The 22,482-nt window shown below is 40.4% G+C and overlaps 3 protein-coding genes across 4 annotated transcripts; 1 reads left to right on the forward strand and 2 right to left on the reverse strand.

The window, feature by feature from the left end:
- Positions 1–1,213: 1,213 nt before the first annotated feature.
- Positions 1,214–3,829, reverse strand: LOC120031394 (tRNA selenocysteine 1-associated protein 1-like). Of its 2 annotated transcripts, none has more exons than XM_038977124.1 (7): positions 3,719–3,829; positions 3,213–3,310; positions 2,948–3,047; positions 2,680–2,732; positions 2,296–2,452; positions 2,170–2,203; positions 1,214–1,987 (listed from the first exon to the last, which is right to left on the reverse strand). In XM_038977124.1, exons 1-7 carry the CDS (start codon positions 3,740–3,742, stop codon positions 1,842–1,844), a joined length of 612 nt encoding a protein of 203 aa, XP_038833052.1. In that variant the 5' UTR covers positions 3,743–3,829; the 3' UTR covers positions 1,214–1,841. The 2 variants fall into 2 exon arrangements, with proteins under 2 accessions (XP_038833052.1, XP_038833053.1); XM_038977125.1 differs by having other exon boundaries at positions 3,724–3,783.
- A 147-nt stretch (positions 3,830–3,976) lies between these two features.
- Positions 3,977–12,728, forward strand: LOC120031276 (mitochondrial folate transporter/carrier-like). Its single transcript, XM_038976952.1, has 7 exons — positions 3,977–4,600; positions 4,854–5,004; positions 7,901–7,986; positions 8,694–8,848; positions 10,816–10,929; positions 11,162–11,307; positions 11,595–12,728. Exons 1-7 carry the CDS (start codon positions 4,381–4,383, stop codon positions 11,716–11,718), a joined length of 996 nt encoding a protein of 331 aa, XP_038832880.1. The 5' UTR covers positions 3,977–4,380; the 3' UTR covers positions 11,719–12,728.
- Positions 12,729–14,949: 2,221 nt separating this feature from the next.
- LOC120030905 (collagen triple helix repeat-containing protein 1-like) lies at positions 14,950–18,400 on the reverse strand. The gene is made up of 4 exons (XM_038976414.1): positions 18,362–18,400; positions 16,774–16,992; positions 16,251–16,467; positions 14,950–15,295 (listed from the first exon to the last, which is right to left on the reverse strand). The coding sequence occupies exons 1-4, from the start codon at positions 18,398–18,400 to the stop codon at positions 15,153–15,155; spliced, it is 618 nt and encodes a 205-aa protein (XP_038832342.1). The 3' UTR covers positions 14,950–15,152.
- Between the last annotated feature and the right edge of the window lie 4,082 nt (positions 18,401–22,482).

Below are 22,482 nucleotides of genomic sequence, written 5' to 3' on the forward strand. Positions count from 1 at the left end.
GGTGACCACTGATTTAGTATATGTTACGTTTCATATGGTATGTATTAATTTGTTGATGTCCATCATCAGGTTCGTAAATTACCAATTGAAAAACGTATGATATGTTACAAATTCCAATTTGTTGTGGCTAACGTTAGCTAGGTAGCTAACGCTAATGTTAACTAGCTCTGGGGGTTAAGGTTTGGAGAAGGGTTAGCTAAAAGGATTAAGGTTAGGGGAAGGGTTAAGTAAAGGGGTTAGGGTTGGGGGAAGTGTTAGCTAACATGCTAAGTAGTTGCTAAAATGCAAAACATTTCCATATTGATATTCGACCTCGCAACCTTCGGGCTGCTAGACGTTCACATGATCCACCCATCCCAACCGACTGACCAACCTACTTTTGTTTTTGCCATAAGAAACCTATGTAAACATACCAAACGAAACATAACATCTGGATATACGTATACTATATTACATTGAGTCTATGAGAACAGTCTGCAACGATACTCTCTCTCTGGTGCTGGGTGTGTGGAATGATTGAGGTAGCCAGATGCAAACTGAATGGCTGTTTTACTATTGTTTCAGGATTCTGATTCCAGCCTATAATTGAGGATTCTAGGAAGGACTACTTTCCCCTCAATTAATTACTGGGCATCTGGTGAATTTAAACTAGTAAAATATGGATTTTCAAGTGCATGGAGCAAAAACATATATCATAGTTTTTGTGCTTCTCTACTCTGTTATTACAGGAGCAGGTTTGTAGTTAATCTTTTCAAATAGAGTAACAGATTATTTTAGGGCCACATTTTAATACATGCCGGTCTTAGAGCATCAATGTCACAAGTATTTATCGTCAAAAGCAAGAAATATGAACACTGGTGATTTGAGCTTGTAGATACTGATATTCTTTGCTGCAGTCAGCATGTGGTCTCGGAGCTAATTAACACTGAACAAGCTGATCTGATACTGTATTTCTACTACAGTAATATGAGGTGATCTGTAGACTAGCCATAAAGAATACCATCATATCCTGCTATACAGGACATCACATTTGACATTGATGAAACAGTTACACTTTATAATAACTCTGAAGATTAAGGATTCATAACCTATTTATTAAAGTATTTCATTATATATATATATTTTTAAAGCATTTATAATTTATTAAGCATTTATAATGTATTATTCATGTAAGTTATTATAAAGTGAATACACGCGCCTCCACATTGTCTTCTGTTGACGAATATTTACATAAAGCAGAATCAACAATTCTGTCTGTACCACAGCTTTCAAATTATAACATGGAGGAGAAAGGTTTAAAACACCCACTACACAGTCTTCCACTCCACAATAAGAAGCAAGTGACCCTAGATTTTTTAATCAATAGGTTGAATAGGGTGTCGAATAGGGATTATATTTCAATCTTATTCTATTTTCCAGTGTGGACAATAAATATGAAAAGGGTAGCTATGTGAGGGAGGGAAAAGACAGGCTCAAACTAGCACCGCGGTCCTTGAAGATATGATTACAAAGACATCAAGCACCGAAACAAACCTGTTCATTGGGCAAATGGAACCAAACCAGTGCCCAATAACCCCAAAGAAATTAGTGGGGGTGAGCAATAAAAATTCAGACATGAGGGGGGCATCCTTTCAGTCACTGGAGCTGGGTTCACACGAATCATACACTGTGGTCTGTTCGCTTAGCCCATTGCAAGTGTACGAGACACTGAAGACCAGCTACTCTTGGCAGGCAGGACGAGATGCCTTTGAACCTTCACACTGGGCTGTTCCAAACAATCCACATCAAGAGGTTGAGAGAGTCCGACTGTTGCTGTCTGTCGACCAGGGGGTCTGCTAGCTCTACTGTGCCTTGGATGGTGCAGCAGCAGTAGGACCAGGAGGCTCCAGGGCAGGCCAGTGGCAGTCTATGAGGGCATCATACAGCTCCTCACTGTCCTCCATGTACTGCCTGTTGGCTGCCACCACATCCAGTACCACCATTGGGTCTGCAGGAGGCACACACACAAGGCACACAGTAAGATCGCACAGCACGAGAGCCATGAAGATCAGACAGACTGGACAGTTTGTAGGCTATACTCCAGGCCTGGGTTCAATACATTATGTCAAATTCTTAAGCTGCTTTTTTGTACAATGAAGATTGAGAAATGAAAGAAAACAGAGCACTCACACTCCAGCCCATCATCTTCAGTCTCCCCATAACCCTAAAACAAAGAGACAGGTCTTTACTCACAACATGGTACCGCTTATGTATATGTAAAGAGCGATAGAGTAGAGGGTGGGTGGGAGAACACACCTGGTTGCTATAGTCATAGTGGTTGTAGTTGTAACCTCCGTAGCTGCCTGTGTTCTGCTCATACCCCCAGTTGGAGTAGTAGTCAGGGTACTGTTGGTAGTACTGGCTGTTGTTGTACGAGTATGGCTGATTGTACCTGTTGTCTGAGTAACCACCTCTGTTTTACAGGAAAGAAAACCTTTATGAATAAACATAATATTTATTAAAAATCAATATGCTATTAATAATGAGTAATGAATGAAAAGCGTGGATTATTTGGGAACATACCAAACGAATGGAGTAAAAGTGTCTTCCTTCATCTACACACAACTACCTTCTCTACTGTATGAAAGGAGGCTCTGTTAGTCCCTGGACAAAGTAAGTTCAGTGGCATGCAGTACATACCTGCTCTCTCCTTGTCTTCCATACGTGGCACGGTTTAGTTTGAACCTCTTCGGCTGTAGAAAAGAGAGAGTGTTTTGTTCAGAATGGATTATTCCAGACGTTATTTATCTCTAATAAAGTTAATGGGTATATCAAGAGTTCACCATATGCCCTATACATATCCAATCCTCTCAGAGTGCCTGAGATAGGTGAAGGAGGTATGGGTCGATTCGAGATTGGAAATCAATGTGGAATCATTAAGTGGTGTGTGTGTGTGGTGGCCCTGTACCGGTGTGGCTCCAGGGAGAGGCTTCCCGTTGACTTTCCTTAGACACCTCTCAGCAGTGGCCTCGTCCGCCAGCTCAACAAAGCAATAGCCTGCCGCACCCCTACACAAAGTGAAGGACCAAAACATGTACGTGTCGTGTTTGTGCGATTTCTTCTGTTGTTGAATAGTGATAGTAATATACAGTGGCTACTAGACATTCCCAAAGACAAAAAGTATATCAGTCATAACCCTTCTATTGCAGTAGCCTAATGTTCTCCCTTCTTACCAGTTCATTTTGTTCCGGATGATTCTCACCCCCACCACAAGCTCTCCCATGGTGGCGAATGCACGAGAGATGAACTTCTCATCCATGTAAGGCTCTAGCTACAGGGGATGAGAGAAAAACACTAAGTTGAACAGAAAACCTCTACTCTAGCTAGCTACCTACACTCTGTAACTTAATGTAGCTAGCTAGCTACATTCAACTTAACATATTCTCAAACATTCAGGGTCACTGACTTGGTGTGGTCTTTATCACCTGGAAATGACAGGCTTCATGAGACTAGAGGCTCTTTAGGGCTTGTCAGTGAGCAAGAACTAGTTAACGTTGGCCAAATAATGAAAATGCCTGAGGGTGCATCTATTAGCTAACGAGCTAGTTTCTCGCATGGTGGTAGCACTGAGGGTTGGTAACACTAGCTATCCTAAAGTGGGAGTCACACAAGAGCTAGGATATGCTAATGCTAGTTTTCTATGCATGCAACGTTATTATAATAACATATCAGGACTTACATTACCCATCCATAAGCAACTCATTTTGTTTACAATTTCAGATCACCAACGTAAGTGCAGCTTCATAACACACGCTGCGACTGTTGCAAATCTACAGACTGCCATCTAGAGGATTTGTGGCTGGTGGTTGGGGGTGTGCTGTTCATTGTTGCATTATGGGATAGTAAAGTCCTCCACATTGCGTCACATTTCCTAAAACATATTGGTGCTTTTGGTGCGTTCAAGACAACTGGGAACTCGGAAAGAGCGGCAGTCATCTTCAAGTTGGAAAGTCGGAGTTCAAGCAAGGGGCCCGAGTTCCCGGCTTGGAATTCTGAGTTGGATGACCGTTCAAAACGATTTTTCTCAAGCGGAGCTCGTTCCCAGTTGTCTTGAACTTACTGAAGTCGGAAACCTCCAGTTGGTTTGAACGCGGCATAACTGCTGCGAACGAGTCATTGGAAAGGTCGTGCCAGACAGAAATGTAGCTTGTCCACATGACAAAAACGTGGGTCACTAAAACGTTTTAAAATATGATGTGATTACTTCAAGTATGTGCCTTTTGGATTCCGGGATTAGATTTTACTGTAGCATGATACCGTACGCGTTCTGTTGAATAACATCTGAATAATCAAGTAGCTGACGTTAACTTCTAGCTAAATTCACAGAATAACTAGCTAAACATGAGTCCTGTTGCTTCAAATCAAGAGACAGCTGCAACAGGACTTCCTGCTCCTGGTTCTTCGGGATCCCCTGGAAGTAGCACACCTTTCTCCATAACTGAATACATCCAGCAAGTCTACAGCCATGTCAAAATAGAGAATTTGGTTGCAGGACTCAGTGGAGGAGTCGTGTCAACACTGGTGCTTCACCCTCTTGACCTAGTCAAAATCAGGTTTGCAGGTAACGTATGTCAATGTGTGGTTCTAAAACTCTTAGCTACAAGTTGTTTATTTGTCCGGACTAAAAAGGATTTGCAGCAGCTAGCTAACTTCTACATTTGACAGGTGTAAGATTGGGAACCTGCAAATGATGCAATCAGCACATGGTAATAACATAGGAGTAGCTAGCTACCTGGCTATAACTTGCATGGACAGTTGATGTTCTGTTGACTCTGACAGTGTATATTTTCCCCTGCCTTGTATTTTCTTTGCAGTGAGTGATGGACTGGACTTGAGACCAAAATATAATGGCATTATCCATTGTTTGAAAAATGTGTGGCAGCAGGAGGGGGTTCGTGGACTCTACCAAGGAGTCACCCCAAACATCTGGGGTGCTGGGGCATCATGGGGACTCTACTTTTTCTTGTATGTATAACCAGAAGAAGTAAAACTGGTCTACTTTCTCTGGGATAATAACTTTACAATATTACGCTAGATGACATGACAGCATGCATGCATCAGCTGACATTTATTTTTTATTTTAGTAGTCAATCCCAGGTTGTTGTTTTTTTACTTCAAGGCGACAATATTGTAGAATAATAGTGAAGACATCAAAACTATGAAATAACACCCATGAAATCATGCAGTAACCTAAAAAGTGTTAAACAAATCAAAATATATTTTATATTTGAGATGCTTCAAAGTAGCCACCCTTTGCCTTGATGACAGCTTTGCACACTTTTGTCATTCTCTCAACCACCTTCATGAGGTAGTCACCTGGAATGCATTTCAATTAACAAGTGTGCCGTGTTAAAAGTTAAGTTGTGAAATTTCTTTCCTTAATGTGTTTGAGCCAATCAGTTGTGTTGTGACAAGGTAGGGGTGGTATACAGAAGATAGCCCTATTTGGTAAAAGACCAAGTCCATATTATGCATATTATGGCAAGAACAGCTCAAATAAACAAAGAGAAATGACAGTCCATCATTACTTTAAGACATGAAGGTCAGGGAATCCTGATAATGTCAAGAACTTTGAAAGTTTTTTCAAGTGCAGTCACAAAAACCATCAAGTGCTATGATGAAACCCAGAATTACCTCTGCTGCAGAGGATAAGTTAATTAGCGTTAACTGCACCTCAGATTGCAACCCAAATAAGTGCTTCACAGAGTTCAAGTAACAGACACATCTCAACATCAACTGTTCAGAGGAGACTGTGAATCAGACCTTCATGGTCAAATTGCTGCAAAGAAACCACTACTAAACCACTACTAAAGTGGAACCACTACTTCAAGGTCTCAAAGCGAGTGACGTCACCGATTGAAACGCTATTAGCGCGCACCACCGCTAACTAGCTAGCCATTTCACATCGGTTACACTGGTTGAGAGAATGCCAAAAGTGTGCAAAGCACATGGCAAAGGTGGCTAATTTGAAGAATCACAAAGATAAAATATATTTTGATTTGTTCAACACTTTTTTTTGGTTACTACAGTACATGATTCCATATGTGTTATTTCAACATATGTGTTATTTCATTCCATATGTGTTATTTCACTAAAGGACACCAATAAGAAGAAGAGACTTGCTTTGGCCAAGAAACACAAGCAATGGACATTAGACCGGTGGAAATCTGTCCTTTGGTCTGATGAGTCCAAATTTTAGATTTTTGGTTCCAACCGCCGTGTCTTTGTGAGACGCAGAGTAGGTGAACGGATGATCTCCGCATGTGGTTCCCACCGTGATTCATGGAGGAGAGGTGTTATGGTGTGGGGGTGCTTTGCTGGTGACACTGTGATTTATTTAGAATTCAAGGCACAATTAACCAGCATGGCTACCACAGCATTCTGCAGCGATATGCCATCCCATCTGGTTTGCGCTTAGTGGGACAATTATTTGTTTTTCAACAGGACAAGGACCCCAAACACACCTCCAGGCTGTTTAAGGGCTATTTGACCGAGAAGGAGAGTGATGGAGTCCTGCATCAGATGACCTGGCCTTCACAATCACCCGACCTCAACCCAATTGAGATTGTTTGGGATGAGTTGGACCGCAGAGTTAACAGCTAACAAGTGCTCAGCATATGTTTGAACTCCTTCAAGACTGTTGGAAAAGCATTCCTCATGAAGCTGGTGTAACAGTATAACTTTACATCCATCCCCTCGCCCCGACCCGGGCGCGAACCAGGGACCCTCTGCACACATCAACAACAGTCACCCACGAAGCATCGTTACCCATCGCTCCACAAAAGCCGCGGCCCTTGCATAGCAAGGGGAACCACTACTTCAAGGTCTCAAAGCGAGTGACGTCACCGATTGAAACGCTATTAGTGCGCACCACCGCTAACTAGCTAGCCATTTCACATCGGTTACACTGGTTGAGAGAATGCCAAAAGTGTGCAAAGCACACGGCAAAGGTGGCTAATTTGAAGAATCTCAAAGATAAAATATATTTTGATTTGTTCAACACTTTTTTTTGATTACTACAGTACATGATTCCATATGTGTTATTTCATAGTTTTGATGTATTCACTATTATTCTACAATTTATAAAATAGTAAAAATAAATAAAAACCCTAAAATTAGTAGGTGTGTCCAAACCTTTGACTGGTACTGTATATATTTTTAATAATACCATATTTGAGTACTAACAGTCAAATAATAGCTAGACAGTCAGGGAGAATCTATTATTATTATTTTTTTATATCGCATTCAGGGCACATGTCTATTGATTCTGTTATAAGTGAGTAGGTGTGTCCAAAATTTTGACTTGTATTGTGTATATATAGCATGCTTTCTATCTGGTTTTGGTTCTTTAAGTTGACACTGAAACAGTTTTTCTGTCCTGAAAATGACCACGGCCTGCCTAAGAATTTCCTTTACAGAAAAAAACCTGTAATTAGCTCCAATGACTGTAATTTCCTCCATATTAAAGTGGTAGTTTGAGACTTCCCCAGAGTCGGTTGAACAGGAACAGCTAGCATGCTAACGGTTCGTGTAGACTTCAAGTCATTACGCTAATTCTAGTTGGCATTGGCTTGTGAAACTACCTCTAACTTCCTTCATACTGGACACAGAGACATAAAAATGGTATACACAATGGTATTCTGTTGCAGTTAGCGATATTCATAATATAATTATTTTTCACATGATGGCGGATATCCTGTAGCCCAGTTTGAAACCCTCTGATCTATCCAATCAAATATGAACTCATAACTTAACATGACTGTTGACAATAGCACTTTTAAATAGCAATGGTAGCTTCGGGATTTGTCTATTGAAGTGTCCAATTAATTTTCTGTTCTGTTTGTTTTAACTTACCCCACAGTTACAATGCCATCAAGGCGTACACTAAGGAAGGCCGTCATTCTGAACTGAGTGCCACAGAACACCTGCTGTCAGCCACCCAAGCAGGTTAGTACTGCCTCTGTCTAGACCCCAGGGACACACACACTGATGGTGGCGTGAGGTCAATACAATGTCTATAACCACAACTTCGAAGGTCAACACTGTTTGATCTATCCCCATAGGACCAGTGTGGGTGGGTCCATGCTTTCATTCCAATCAAACAGTTACCGTTACACACCTAAATAAACATATCATAGTCTGCTCCACTAGTCCAGACTTTGATTAGTTGAATCAGGTGTGTGACTGACTGGTTGGAACAAAATATTTGACTCTGACTAAGGAAAAAGTACATATGTATATAGTTACTGGTCAATTTGCTGACATTTTATCATTTTTCTGGCTATATACAGTCATGTGATTTACCCTAATCATGTTAGAGAGTTCAGTGGAATAAACTAATCCAACTGCACTCACTGACAGACAATGGTAAAGGGAAGAAAGACACTGACTGCCCTGTATCATGTTCTACCAACCTCAAGTGATTTTAATTCAACATAATGAGATAGGGATGTCTTCACCAGCTCCATGCTTCACAGGCTCCATGTAGTGTAGTGTAGAGCTTGTAGTTTGGTTTAATTCATGTTGTGTGTGTGTGTGTGTGTGTGTGTGTGTGTGTGTGTGTGTGTGTGTGTGTGTGTGTGTGTGTGTGTGTGTGTGTGTGTGTGTGTGTGTGTGTTAGCTCAGAAACTCACCTCTGTTTCCTCCGTCTCCAGGTGTATTGACTCTCACCCTAACCAACCCTATCTGGGTGACTAAGACTCGCCTGGTGCTGCAGTATAACGCTGATCCCACCAGGAAACAGTATAAAGGGATGATAGATGCACTGGTGAAGATCTACCGGCATGAGGGGATACCTGGACTGTACAGGGTGAGGCTCAGTATAACCCAGGTTTTGTCATCAGTATGTATGATGGCTGTATCCTGAATAGAGGCTATTAGGACTCTTGTCTGCTTAGAAGTCAAGTCCAGGTCCAGTGAATGTGCAGGACATGTGAATGGTGTCACATGTAAACATGTTTTCTCCTTATGATCCCTCACAGCCTAAAATTAGGCATTGTACCATAAAACTTCAATTAAACGCTGAGTCTCAAATAGCTGTCCTTTTTAATAGCCGGGCATCGGCAAACATTTCAGCAAGTAAAAGCCTGTTTCAAATAAACACTGTCAAATAAACACTGTAAACACTGTTCCAAATAAACACACAAATGAATTGTTTACGAGGTTACCATGGACAAAGCTCTGATATTCCCACAATCAACATTTTTTATTTAATTCTGTCATTGTTGCTAGCCATGGCGCCACCAAAAAGAAAACACGAGATGAAATGGAGCTCTCCATGGAGCTGATGGGTGAAATTGGGGTATGATTTGGCAGCCTTGTCTTTGCAAGTCTGATCTACAATGGATTTGTTATTATAATGTTTATACTGGTCACAATAAACAGTGTGGTAGTCTTTTCAACTTTTCATTGTGCAAAAGTTGTGTGCATTAACGAAATAGCCGCCTGGCTCAAATAGAAGCCTGTCTCTAATAGAAGCCTGTCTCTAATAAGCACAGATTGTGTTCAGTGATTGAAGAAAATAAACGCCCCTGCTATTAAAGATGCACTATGCAGAAATTGCTCCACCATTTCCTGGTTGCTCAAATTCGAATAGTTAGCCTCATTTCATTTTACAAGCAAGTATAGTGTAGTGTAGAGAATCATTCTACCATCTAACCCGCTGTGAAATAGCTTTTCCATACCCAAACATTGTTTTTTCAGATGTTTGAGCTGGTGTTCAAAACCGAAAGTAAAATAGGCAAAAACAAAATTTAAGAACCAGAATCATAGAAATAGCCACATAGAACAGATCTACCACTTCTTAGACTTTCTTTCAATGAGTGACATATCTATAGTTCACATTTCTAAGTTTTACGTATGTACTGTAGTTGCATAAGATTTGAATGCATGTTTTATAGACTACCACTAGGGGGCAGTACCTCCATTTTTCATTTGAGCAATTTAGCACACTCTTATCCAGAGGGATATACATTTAGTGCATTCATCTTAATTAAGATAGCTAGGTGAGACAACCACATTTCACAGTCATTGGTGGAAAAAGTACCAAATTGTCATACTTCAGTAAAAGTAAAGATACATTAATAGGAAACGACTCAAGTAAAAGTGAAAGTCACCCATTAAAATACTACTTGAGTAAAATTCTAAGTATCTGGTTTTAAATATACTTAAGTATCAAAGTAAATGTAATTGCTAAAATATACTTAAGTATCAAAAGTAAAAGTATAAATTATTTCAAATTCCTTATATTAAGCAAACCAGGCGGCACCAAACCAGTACAGATACCTAAAAAAACTACTTAAGTTGTACTTTAAAGTATTTTTACTTAACTACTTTACACAGCTGTTCACAGTCATAGTAATAAGTACATTTTTTCCTCAATAAAGTAGTTATCAGCAAAGTCAGTGTTAGTAGGAGTAGATCATGCACATGGCAGGGCTGATCAATGACAGTCCTCTAGGGCTAAAACACTTCTGGTTGTCATCTTCTCCTAATAAGGGACTAATTCAGACCTGGGAGACCAGTTGAGTGCAATTAACTACCAGGTAGAAACAAAAACAAGTGTTTCGGACCTCCAGGACCGGAATTGAACAGCCTGGGTAGTCGATAGGATAAATTGTCTTTCAAGATATTAGTGTTTTTATATCAGCTATAAGTATTTTTCAATATTATAAATACCATGATCATATCAATTGGATTTGGAAGTTAGTATATAACATTTCATTTAAAAGTTTATTTGTCAGGTACAGATAATGACCCCAGTGTTTAATCCTCCAGGGGTATGTTCCTGGTTTGTTTGGCACATCACACGGGGCATTGCAGTTCATGGCCTATGAGGAGCTGAAGAGAGACTACAACAAATACAAGAAAATGCCTTCAGAAGCTAAACTGGTGAGTGCAGACTGCAGAGTGAGGAAACATTAAGACTTCTATAACCACACCTACTTTTAATGACTCAACTATATGGGGAATAAACCTTTAAAGTACTTATAAAGAAAACCCACATACATCTAAGTGTTGCAGGATTTCTGGAAGAATTACCGTAATGCTTATTAAAGAAGTGACTCTAAGGCATCATTCCTCCAACCTCTCTCTCTCTCCCACTCTCTCTCCGTCTAACCAGAATGCATTGGAATACATCACAATGGCAGCTCTATCCAAAATATTTGCTGTGGCTACCACATACCCTTACCAGGTGGTGCGGGCTCGCCTGCAGGACCAGCATAATAAGTACAATGGAGTCCTGGATGTGGTCAGGAGGACATGGAGGTAGGCCAAGACCACACTGTTGGTTTACTGTACATACAGGGAAAACAGCTAGTTTTAGGTTAACTAGCCAAAACTTGGTATAATTGACTATTAAGTGGGCATATAACCATGTTCATGGGATTTGGTAACATAACAGTGTGAAGCAACTAAGATCTGCAGCTTCAAACTCTTAACTCGACAGAGAGCCACAAGAAAGCTTGCTAACGCCCATACCAATGCTGCCATTTCAGTCAGTTTTTTTCTCCCACATAGTGACTACTGTGTTTCTTTTGGCCCCTCCTCCACAGGAATGAGGGAGCTGTAGGGTTCTATAAAGGCATGGTGCCCAACCTGATCCGTGTCACCCCAGCATGCTGTATCACCTTCGTGGTCTATGAGAACATGTCTCGCTTCCTGATGGGCCAGAAGTGAGGAGGACTAAGGAGACAGCCATGGAAGGACCACAAATAGGAAGGGACTCAGACAGTGTATGTGGTGCTAGATAAGATAAGCCATGAACTGAAGTCTCCAGAACTGTCACAGCAGGTAACTGGACAACTGGAGCGGACATATCACCTGGATACACTTCTGGCAGCCGAGTCAAAACAACCATAAAGTAACTCCTAAAGCATGTGGTGGAATTAGATCTTATTACCACTATGATAAACCAGGACTCGCGTCTATCGTATGCAATTGAGGTTTGGCATTCTCAGAGACATGATGTTGACAATGCTGGTAATTAAAGACTGGTCTCTCTGTCTCTTGGATGCATCACAGAAGAACAGACCTCACTGGAGGTACTGTACAGGATGTGGGTGTGAAACATCAAAGAAAAAATCAACCATTCTTTCAATGCTGCTGGCTGTGGTGTGTGTGTGTTAAAGAGCATACCTGCTATTTTCAGGGTACTAATGTACCCCCAATTTGTTTTAATTTAACTTATTGGCATCATACTGTAGTGCATGTAAACCTTCATGTTGATTATGTCATAGGAAATGATCACAGAAGACTGATTGCACTGTTCAACATCTTTGAAATATTGTTAATTTCAGAAGTCTTCATCTGAAATATCAGTGTTGAATTGGCATTAGTCAATTTCTTTCAGGTAAAATATTCTATTCAAGTTTCAACCTTTGTTGCTTTTGTATTTGTTAGCTTTTTTTTGTTTCAGATTACATTTTACAGCTGTTCTGTGTTCACGTGTCATTTGGAAAAAGGGATCAGCACATGCATTTCTTTATGATTTCACCTGGTGTTATGATTTTTATGAATAATGACTAAATGATGTATACATTTAACGTAGAACTATAACTAACAGAATTCTACCCTGTCATTGTATGATTGTATGAAATTTATTAAAATCATAAATCTATAAATCTGATGTGTGTAGTTTTAGTCAGAATTAGAACAAGGACTTTTTGTTACTTTTTAGTATGTAAGCAGGGTGCAAGTGTGAAACAAATGATAAGAGGAGCTATCGACAGACAAGCTGTACTATTGTGTTCCTTACAGGACATTCTGTCCCCACCCAGGGAGGGGAGAGACCTTGGGCTTGAAGTAGATTGTATAACAGGTGGCAGACAATGTATGAGAAGGAGAAGACTTGTGAACTATATTGTCATTGTCTTAGAGGAGGAGGGACAGTTATGACGAAATGAGAGGTATATAAACCAATGTACATGTAAGGATGGGCAGAGCTCTCGTAAATAAACATGCTGGCTATGGTAGACTGGCCTCTGTCTGTTTCATTTTAATAAGAACCTTACAAATTCTTAGTAACAGACAGAGTATGTTAATTGAAGTTCAGTTTATGAACATTGAGAACAAAATTCTCGTAACACTTGCCCATGATGTATTTATCAGAGTTATTGACGTCACAATAAGCCAGATTTGAGTAATTTACATTGTGGTGCTGAAACTTGAAGCAGAAGCCGCGGCACAATTGGAAATGGATAGCTCATGGTGCTGAAAGTAGGCAAATTCGAGTAGGCACAGTCTTCATTTTAGACTTTACTGACAACAAGAGGGCTTTGTGTTGGAGCATATTTATTCCTATTTAAGAAATAAGAGATAGGTCTACCTGTTTGACAGACGAAATTAGGCTGTAGGCTGCTATATCCATAGATTTGTCTGTCGTAAATAAACATGCTGACTATGGTAGACTGGCCTCTGTCTGTTTCATTTTAATAAGAACCTTACAAATTCTTAGTAACAGACAGAGTATGTTAATTGAAGTTCAGTTTATGAACATTGAGAACAAAATTCTCATAACACTTGGTCATACAAATGTCACGTCCTGACCTTCGAGAGCCTTTTTATTTCTCTATTTGGTTAGGTCAGGGTGTGATTTGGGTGGGCATTCTAGTTTTTCTATTTCTTTGTTGGCCGGGTATGGTTCCCAATCAGGCAGCTGTCTATCGTTGTCTCTGACTGGGGATCATACTTAGACAGCCTTTTTCCCACCTTTAGTTTGTGGGATCTTGATTTTGTATAGTTGCTGTGTAGCCTGTAGAACTTTACGTTCGTTTTGTATTTTGTTGTTTTTCAGTGTTCATTTTAATAAAAGTAAGATGTTCGCCACCTTTGATCGATCCCAGTCCTTGTGGTAAAAAGTATGTGGGTAAAACAAAGCGCAAATTAAAAGTACATATCTCAGAGCATCGTAGCACCATTAGGTGCAAAAACTTGACTTACCCAGTTGCGGCCCACTTTTTGGAGGCAGGCCACTCGATTTCGTCTCTGCGTTATATTGGCATCGAACATGTCACCCTCCCTAGGAGAGGGGGTGACCTTGATAATTTATTGTTAAAACGAGAGGCTGTCTGGATCTTTAACTTAAAGACCCTTGCTCACTTCGGTCTCAACGTAGACTTTGATCTGAAGCCATTCTTGTGACTATTGTGACTTTGCCATTGTAATTGTTTGTGGGCTTGTGTAGTCTAAAATGAATCTATGATCGTATGCTATCCATTTGTTTTTTGTATGCTGTTCTTTGTATGTCATTTTAATATTTGAGAATTAACCAATGATATTAGGCCACTCTTGGCCATGATTACAGACACCTGTGTGTCTTTTGACACTATATAAACGAGTCATTCCGCAGTGTTTGTGATTATACCCTGATGAAGACAGCTTGGCTGTCGAAACGTTGGTAATTACATTTTTGCATCTGAGCTCCTAGAGTGTGCGGCTCTCCTTTATTTTCAAGTCGCCTACCACGCTGCACCTTGGTCTCCTCATTCAAACGACGAGCATAACAACAAAGCAATTTTCAAAGAATGTTCTTCTCTGATAGGAAAACATTTGGTAGATTTTCTTTAGCTTCAGATTAAATTTAACAGCTATGCTGTGTTCACTTGTCACTTGAAAAAACTATGTCTAAATGCATTTAAATGCATCTAAATCTAAATGCATTTCTTTATGAATTCACAAATGTTAAAAAAATATATATATTCTCTGATAGGAAAACATGTTATAGTGTAATGAGTAACACAATGCTTGATTCATACAAAATATTACTTTATTGACAGTAATTCATTTAAAAATGTACGACTTCAACAGATTACAAGCGCAGCCAAAATCTTGCCTTATTAAACAGGAATGGGACTAATGAGGAATAAATCTAATTTCAGGTGGCCAATAAACTAGACCCTACCTATGTGCTGTAGTACAAAACATTCAAGTGAACATCAGTGATCCTGTAGTAGGCTTTAGCCACAACTGAAGTTGTCTGATTGGCCAGAGGACATTGTCAAAGACTAGGAACACATCCAGAAACTAAACTGATATGTAGTCAAAGGCTTCAGAAGGACTGTTAGGGGTTCTTTCTCTATGGGGCCTGGTCCCATCACTTAATAAAGACGGCCTCATTTGGGCAGCTCCTCTATGAAGACCCTGGATACGGAGTTCCACCCTGTAGATGCGTCTCCTCTGGGGTAGTCAGCACAGGTCCCCACCCAGATAGCCACGTCCACCAGGCCTGCCCGGATCCCCTCACACAACCCTTCAACTGGGACAAGACGAGAGGAATACACAGGTCATAGATCCTCTCACACAACCCTTCAACTGGGACAAGACAAGAGGAATACACAGGTCATAGATCCTCTCACACAACCCTTCAACTGGGACAAGACAAGAGGAATACACAGGTCATAGATCCCCTCACACAACCCTTCAACTGGGACAAGACAAGAGGAATACACAGGTCATAGATCCTCTCACACAACCCTTCAACTGGGACAAGACAAGAGGAATACACAGGTCATAGATCCTCTCACACAACCCTTCAACTGGGACAAGACAAGAGGAATACACAGGTCATAGATCCTCTCACACAACCCTTCAACTGGGACAAGACAAGAGGAATACACAGGTCATAGATCCTCTCACACAAACCCTCAACTGGGACAAGACAAGAGGAATACACAGGTCATAGATCCCCTCACAAAACCCTTAGACTGGGACAAGACAAGAGAAGTTACTCTAAATTCAGGTAAAGTGTCACTGAGAGAAAAACTAAAGTAATTGAGGTTTATTTTCAAGACAACTTCCTGAGTTACATTGAACACCCACACTGCCGTATGTGTGCCAAGACGAGGGCTGTTAATTGCTTTGTTTTGGTCTTGCTACACTGGTGAACTTGGCAGCTAAAGAAGAAAAACTATGGAGTAGGCATCCGTATGCCAAATGTCTTGCTTCACAGTGGAATTTAAACAGTAATAGTAGAGATATTATTAATATTTTAAGGCTACAATAAATTTCACATTTGAGATATATAAGCAAAATACCACCACAAACAAATAGCTACCCCTAGCTACACTATCTCAGTTTAGCTCCGTTCCACTTACCGGATGAGCTATACATGTTGGTGGTATAATCTGTAACCAGATGAGGTTCTGTATATAGTGAGTGTAAGGTTGATTACCAGATGAGGTTCTGTGTATAGTGAGTATAAGGTTGATTACCAGATGAGGTTCTGTGTATGTTGATGGTGGAGTTGAGCTCAGGGCTGCCTTGGTCGAGGTAGATGATGAACTCGATGGGCAGAGGTCCTGTACACTCAGCTCCATTGAAGGTGAAGTACCAACGCTGGCAGCAGGCTGTCTTACACTTCAGCCTCAGGGAGCCGCTGAAGAGCACACGCAGGGCACTGTCTGACCGCAGCTTGGTGAATGTACAGTCCTACAGGGAGACACGAGAGGCGGAGAGGAAATCCTAACACTAGCATCCAATGATAGCATCTTCAATGTTTTATGTTTTGTATTCATGTCTCGTTTCAATTCAGTGTGAATAATAGAATGTTGTTACTAGTAATTACACTGTTAGTACACAGGCTTAAGAGCAAATGAAAATAACATGTTAACAAATGTTTTTCTCTAAACAAACACAATCAACATTATTATGGATGATCAATATAGTAATAATGCTGATGTAACTATATTACTCCGTGCCCCAGATCCTGTCTAATGAGCATTGCCTGCTACTTACAGCTATCTTGCCCAGGTCGATCCCATAGTTGAGTGAGTTCCAGGCACACTGCTTGTAGTTGGGTTTCCAGGGCTCCTCAAACACCTCACTCACACACTCTCCTTTCTCCCCCTTGATGCCATCGCGCCCCGGGATGCCAGGGGTCCCAGGGATGCCATTGGTGCCAGGGTTACCCTCCCTTCCAGGGGTGCCAGCCGGACCCTGGGGGCAGCTGTTGTACTGGAGAATGAGAGAGGGAGTGAGAGAGGAAGAGGTGGAGGGAGAGAGAGAGAGAGACACTGTTATAATGGGGAACAAGAAGGAGAGACAGACTGTTCTAATAACCACACTAATAACACACCACCTAGAGTTAAGAAATACCAGGTTGTCATCTAAGCATCATATGAACTACATCAAATGTATGTGCCCACATTCATGACAATGAACATCTAGACCTGTAATGGATAATGGTGGACACAGACGTCAGTTCAATGTCTAGTTTTGATGTACAGTTGATTGAGTTGTCAACTAACGTGAATTCAACCTGAAATCAACAGAAATGTGAACCTTGTCATGGATTTAGGTTAAAGGTTGGGTGAAAAAATTCCTTTACGTTGATGACTTTTTGCAAATCCAATCAGTTTTCCACGTTGATTCAACTTCATCACATTGATTTTTGTTTGTTTAAATGATGTGGAAGCAACATTGATTCAACCAGTTTGTGTCCAGGGGGACTTGACTCCCAATCACAAAAGTGCAAAAGAAGATGTCAAATGTCTGAGCCATTTGTGACCAAATTAAGTGAGTGATAGAGTGAATGAATCAGGAATTCAGAGTGTAAATCTGTGTTCCTGTGTTTGTGGTCAGTCGGTGACTTGAGACAGACAGACCAGCATGATTCAATGTCCAGTTCTGTTTTGTTTAAACAGATGCTCCCTCTTACTCACAGTGACTCAAAGACATACAGACAGGCTGGCTGGCCAAAGTAACCATACCACACACACACACAGAGAAACCATGCTTCTCTAACACGACTGTTTATCGCAAGACTCTCATACTTAGATATACTTGGTGAATCTGCAACTGAGTAGATGTAAATGGGGGGAAATCAGGAATAATTTTTCTGTGCTGTTGTCTGATGTACTAGGCCTAGAGTCCAGTATTTAACATTCAAACTTGTGATACTCTTAGTTAAGCACATTGTATCAGAATAAATAATGTAGCATTGTTCTCAGATCAAGAACATTCACTTAAAGGATATAAAAGGACATAGGAAAAAGTTAGCCAGTGCTCAATGGAGTCATTAGTAACCGTTGAGAATCGTCTAGGAATTAGTCATGCAGCTGTGCTGTGCTAGGTTGTGCTGTGCTGTGCAAAGACTGAGTCTTCTATAACAAAAAAGAAACCAAAGACAAAGTCAGCTTATATTACAGTGAACTGGTTATTTCAAGAACTTGTTCTAACTTGAGCTGATATTGTTCATATTACTTTTAGACAATGAGCATTTCAGGAATGCAAAAATCAAATATAAAATGGGGTAGGCTATGGAATTACATGCCATATTTAAATTCCAGCTGTCAAGACACAAATGGTATACTGAGCAATATACCAGGCCTGAAGAGACCTGGGCCAGGTTTCCCAAAAGCATCTTAAGACTAAGTTCATTGTTAGAACCTTCGTAGGAGTATCGTTATATCTCCGAGCTGTTTCCCAAAACCATCGTTATTAACGTTGCACTTGAAAACACTCGAAATCTTGCCCTCCCACGTCACTTTATACACAGAAGATCTCTGCTAAACATAGAATCACATCTGTCTCTGTGACCATGAAAACTTCAGAACAAAGTTGACTAGAAATTCAAAGCTGCCAATGTCCTTGCAATTGATACAAACTAGCGACCTATAAAAATATGTTTCAAATGAGAGATGGCCGAATTAAAATATAAACAGTAAGCTATAGGCCTATTTCAATCATATTGAAATACATTTCATGTTCAATAAATTTAGTTATATTTTGCTGTCTTTAATTTGTCTCAACATATTTTATGATGTGTAGCCTAACATGTGCACAATGATCTGCCAAATCAGTGATTTAGTGCAATTCTATCATTAGAATAATACCACTCAATATTTCCAGCCATCTGTGATAATATCGTTCTGCCACTGAACAAGGAAGTTAACCCACTGTTCCTAGGCCGTCATTGTAAATAAGAATGTGTTCTTAACTGACTTGCCCAGTTAAATAAAGGTAAAATAAAAAATAAATAAATACAAATATCTCTCTAGGTCTAGGAGCTGATCCGTCGTCAGTATTGTGAAATAAGTATAATGTTAAAGAAAGATTTTGATGGAGAAAGCTGATCCAAGAGCAGCACTCGCTTTCTTTCGATCCTAACAGTATCAACACATGCTCCAACGATACACAGCGACAATTCTCTCTGCATGGTGTTTAGGAAAACGCCTGATATATCTTCGGCTTTTGTAGGAAAGATGCATCGTTAAAACACTCGCAAGCCTACATTCCATCGCTATTGGAAAACCGGACACGGGTCTGTTTTTGCCATTAAGTGACTATGGTGGAGCCACCTAGGGGGTCTGCTCTGACTGGGGGAGTGATGTGTCTGGGTCCCGCAGCTTACCAAACAAAGTACCAGGGTCATGCTGTTGAAATGACAGATTGTGACTTTAAGATAAACCAAGTATTCTCCTATAAAAGCACTTGAGCACATGCATGGGATTTGGGATGCATAATACAGTAGCCTATAAGTGACAATATGTAAATGCCTCTGTGACTATAAATATATTTGAATGTGGTTATTATCCTTTATTAATATATGCCATTTAGCAGACACTTTTATCCATACATTACTTGTGGGTGGTCCCGGGACTCCAACCCACAATCCTGGCATTGCAAGCGCCATTCTCTATCAACTGAGCCAAACAGGACTGGATCCAATATCATTATAAGACCACCGTTGAGGGAATGTCTCAGACGTTTATTAGGGTTTGATTTGTTTCTGGAGAGAATTCAAAAGCCATGAAAGGCACCTCTGTTCCGCTCAGCTACACAGCTGACTTTCCTATTAACTAATCCGAAACGTGCTGAACAAACTGCAGTAGCCCACTGTATAATATAAAGTGTTTATACTTTACACACACAAACATACTTCTGCTGTGATAATAGAGAAAGTGACTGTTATTGTAACTGTGGACTAACATTGAGAAATCCCCAACACACCATACGTTAAGTTTGGACTCAATTAGGTTTTACACAGATCCAAACTTTTCAAACGAGCTGGACAAAAAGAAGACCCAACATAGAGAAAAAAGTGACGTCTCAGCAAACCGTGTGCAGACTTCAAACCAGGGTGAGAGCATGCTGCTACAGACATACAGAATACACAGTAACGTTACAGTGGCAATAAAAAAACGATATGCTCTGGAAAGGATGAGATTATTACCATGTTGTTCAAATAAGAGGTTCTTGAATCGGATTCAGCAGAGATTCTGGTGCAGTTTGGTTTGTCTGCATCGTTTCCAGTACACTAGACAGATAATAACAAGATGATGTTCATCAAATCACATTACTCAGTTATTACCATGCAGTCCTTTACTGCTGGTCAGATGTATGCACTAGGACTACACCAAAGCAAACACCCACTAGTTTACAGTAGGCTAAACCTACTGGGCAAAAACTGGTTGAAACAACGTCGTTTCCACGTAATTCCAATGTGACGAGTTGAATCAACGTGAAAAACTAATTGAATTTGCAAAAAGTCATCAACATAATGACATTTCGTCTTTTTTTCACCCAATGTTTAACCTAAATCCAATGACATGGTGACATGTTTTGTTGAATTCACGTTAGTTGACAACTCAACCAAATGTAAATCAAAACTAGAAGTTGAGCTGACGTCTGTGCCCAGTGAACAAACAATGAACCAGCCAGACCCCTCATGACTTCTGTCTGGGTCTTTGTTATTCTTCTGCATGCTGGACCTTTGCCAACTTCTTGTTTGCATCAATTATGCCCAATATGCCATATAATATTGAAAGAACATTAGCGAGTGGCCACTGGTCAACGTGGCACCAATCATCCATAGCCCACTCAAAATTATGGTACTGTAGATATAGAACTGAAAATCACTAAAAAATAAAATATGTTTGAAAAAAAACGTTTGATATTTTAAAGGATGAAATAATGAAAGAAAATTGCAAAAATTAAAGGCTTAAACTTTGGTTAAATGAATCGGGATGAGATTCTGTAGTTTTCGGGACTTTGAGGGCTGTGCAGCTTTAACCCAAAATAGTTTATTTGAGATGTTTTTTTACCTTTTCGTATTCAACATCCTTCCTGTCAAGTGCCTTTCTCAATTTCTCTGCTCCGTGGAAAGGTAGAATCACGCAGGTGAGGAGCAGCAGACGAGTTAGAGCTGATACCATCTTTTATTTTCCCAAAAGATCGAGAGAGACCACAGCACTTCCCTGCTGCTCTGCTGCGCCGTATTTCAAGTGAGTGGGGGTGAGGGAAGTTTAGAGCGCGCCTATGCTCTGCCTATAAATGTGTTCTCACATAGCGTATGATTTATGAGTTTTTGCCACTAAAGTTTGTCAAATGTCTGGACCTACTCAGAAGTTGTCATGGGCGGGAAATAAAATGTTATTTGAAAATATAAATTATCTTAATGTGAGCCTACTGCGTGTCAATTGGTCTGGAAGTGGAACATGTGTTAACCACATGGTCACTTGTTCAAGACCCGTTTAGGCTATTTGTTCCCCCTCAATTGCTTCACAACAAACGGCTCCAGCGAATTTTGAACTTTTACTGTTGAAAAGCGATATCTCAAGTATAAATAACGTAAAGTGCACACACTAAAGGGAGATTATTTTGTTGTTGCTGAGCAAAAGAGTGCTTTTTACTCACAACTGCAAACTTCAAGGAGTTGGTGTGATGGGAATCGGTGATGTCATCGGCCTCCCACCTTGCTTGAGGAATAATAGAGGAGCAATAAAGAACAAAAGAGGAAATGTCTTCAGCGTTAGAGATTGAATAGAGCCCAACATCTTGATTATGCTTCAGCTTGTTTACAGTTGTTGTGGGCTGCCCGGTGCCCCACCACTAATAACAGATTGGGAAAATGGAACTATGTAATTTCTCATATATTGTAGACCCACATCAATGTATAGAATCAGTTATATGTGGGTATTCTAGTCTGTTATTTCATGAAATTGGGAAGAACTCAATGGCATACTCCTTGTGTCCGCTCGCCTCACCTCATTGGGGACACTGCCCTGTGTAGGGTGCCGTCTTTCGGATGGGACGTTAAAACGGGTGCCCTGACTCTCTGTGGTCACTAAAGATCCCATGGCACCTATCGTAAGAGTAGAGGTGTTAACCCCGGTGGTTAAATACCCAATCTGTCCCTCATACCATCACGGTCACCTAATCAGCCCCAGCTTACAATTGGCTCATTCATCCCCCTCCTCTCCCCTGTAACTATTCCCCAGGTCGTTGCTGTAAATGAGATTGTGTTCTCAGTCAATTTACCAGGTAAAATAAAAATAAATATTCTCAAACCCATTGGATGAGAAAGGCAGAGCTCCCTCCCCTCTGATCTTCTCCTCCAATGGGTTTTGAGAAGGAGGCGTATTTAATTGAGATCTTTAAGTATTTTTCCTGTAGACTAGCTGATGATGATTATGTTGATGACTACAAACAATTATAGGTTAT

This window comes from Salvelinus namaycush, chromosome 37 (assembly GCF_016432855.1).
Source record: "Salvelinus namaycush isolate Seneca chromosome 37, SaNama_1.0, whole genome shotgun sequence".
Taxonomy (NCBI): Eukaryota; Metazoa; Chordata; class Actinopteri; order Salmoniformes; family Salmonidae; genus Salvelinus; species Salvelinus namaycush.

Excerpts from the sequence above, each read along its gene's own strand:
- LOC120031276 (XM_038976952.1), top strand. The coding sequence starts at position 4,381 with ATGAGTCCTGTTGCTTCAAATCAAGAGACAGCTGCAACAGGACTTCCT. Across the intron at positions 4,601-4,853 it reads AGTCAAAATCAGGTTTGCAG|TGAGTGATGGACTGGACTTG; the intron begins GTAACGTATGTC and ends TTTTCTTTGCAG. Across the intron at positions 11,308-11,594 it reads GTGGTCAGGAGGACATGGAG|GAATGAGGGAGCTGTAGGGT; the intron begins GTAGGCCAAGAC and ends CCTCCTCCACAG.
- LOC120031394 (XM_038977124.1), bottom strand. The coding sequence starts at position 3,742 with ATGAGTTGCTTATGGATGGGTAAT. Across the intron at positions 3,048-3,212 it reads ATCCGGAACAAAATGAACTG|GGGTGCGGCAGGCTATTGCT; the intron begins GTAAGAAGGGAG and ends CACTTTGTGTAG. Across the intron at positions 1,988-2,169 it reads TGAAGATGATGGGCTGGAGT|ACCCAATGGTGGTACTGGAT; the intron begins GTGAGTGCTCTG and ends TGCCTCCTGCAG.
- LOC120030905 (XM_038976414.1), bottom strand. The coding sequence starts at position 18,400 with ATGCTTTTGGGAAACCTGGCCCAGGTCTCTTCAGGCCTG. Across the intron at positions 16,993-18,361 it reads CCCAGGTCTCTTCAGGCCTG|TACAACAGCTGCCCCCAGGG; the intron begins GTATATTGCTCA and ends CTCATTCTCCAG. Across the intron at positions 15,296-16,250 it reads CATACACAGAACCTCATCTG|TTGAAGGGTTGTGTGAGGGG; the intron begins GTAATCAACCTT and ends GTCTTGTCCCAG.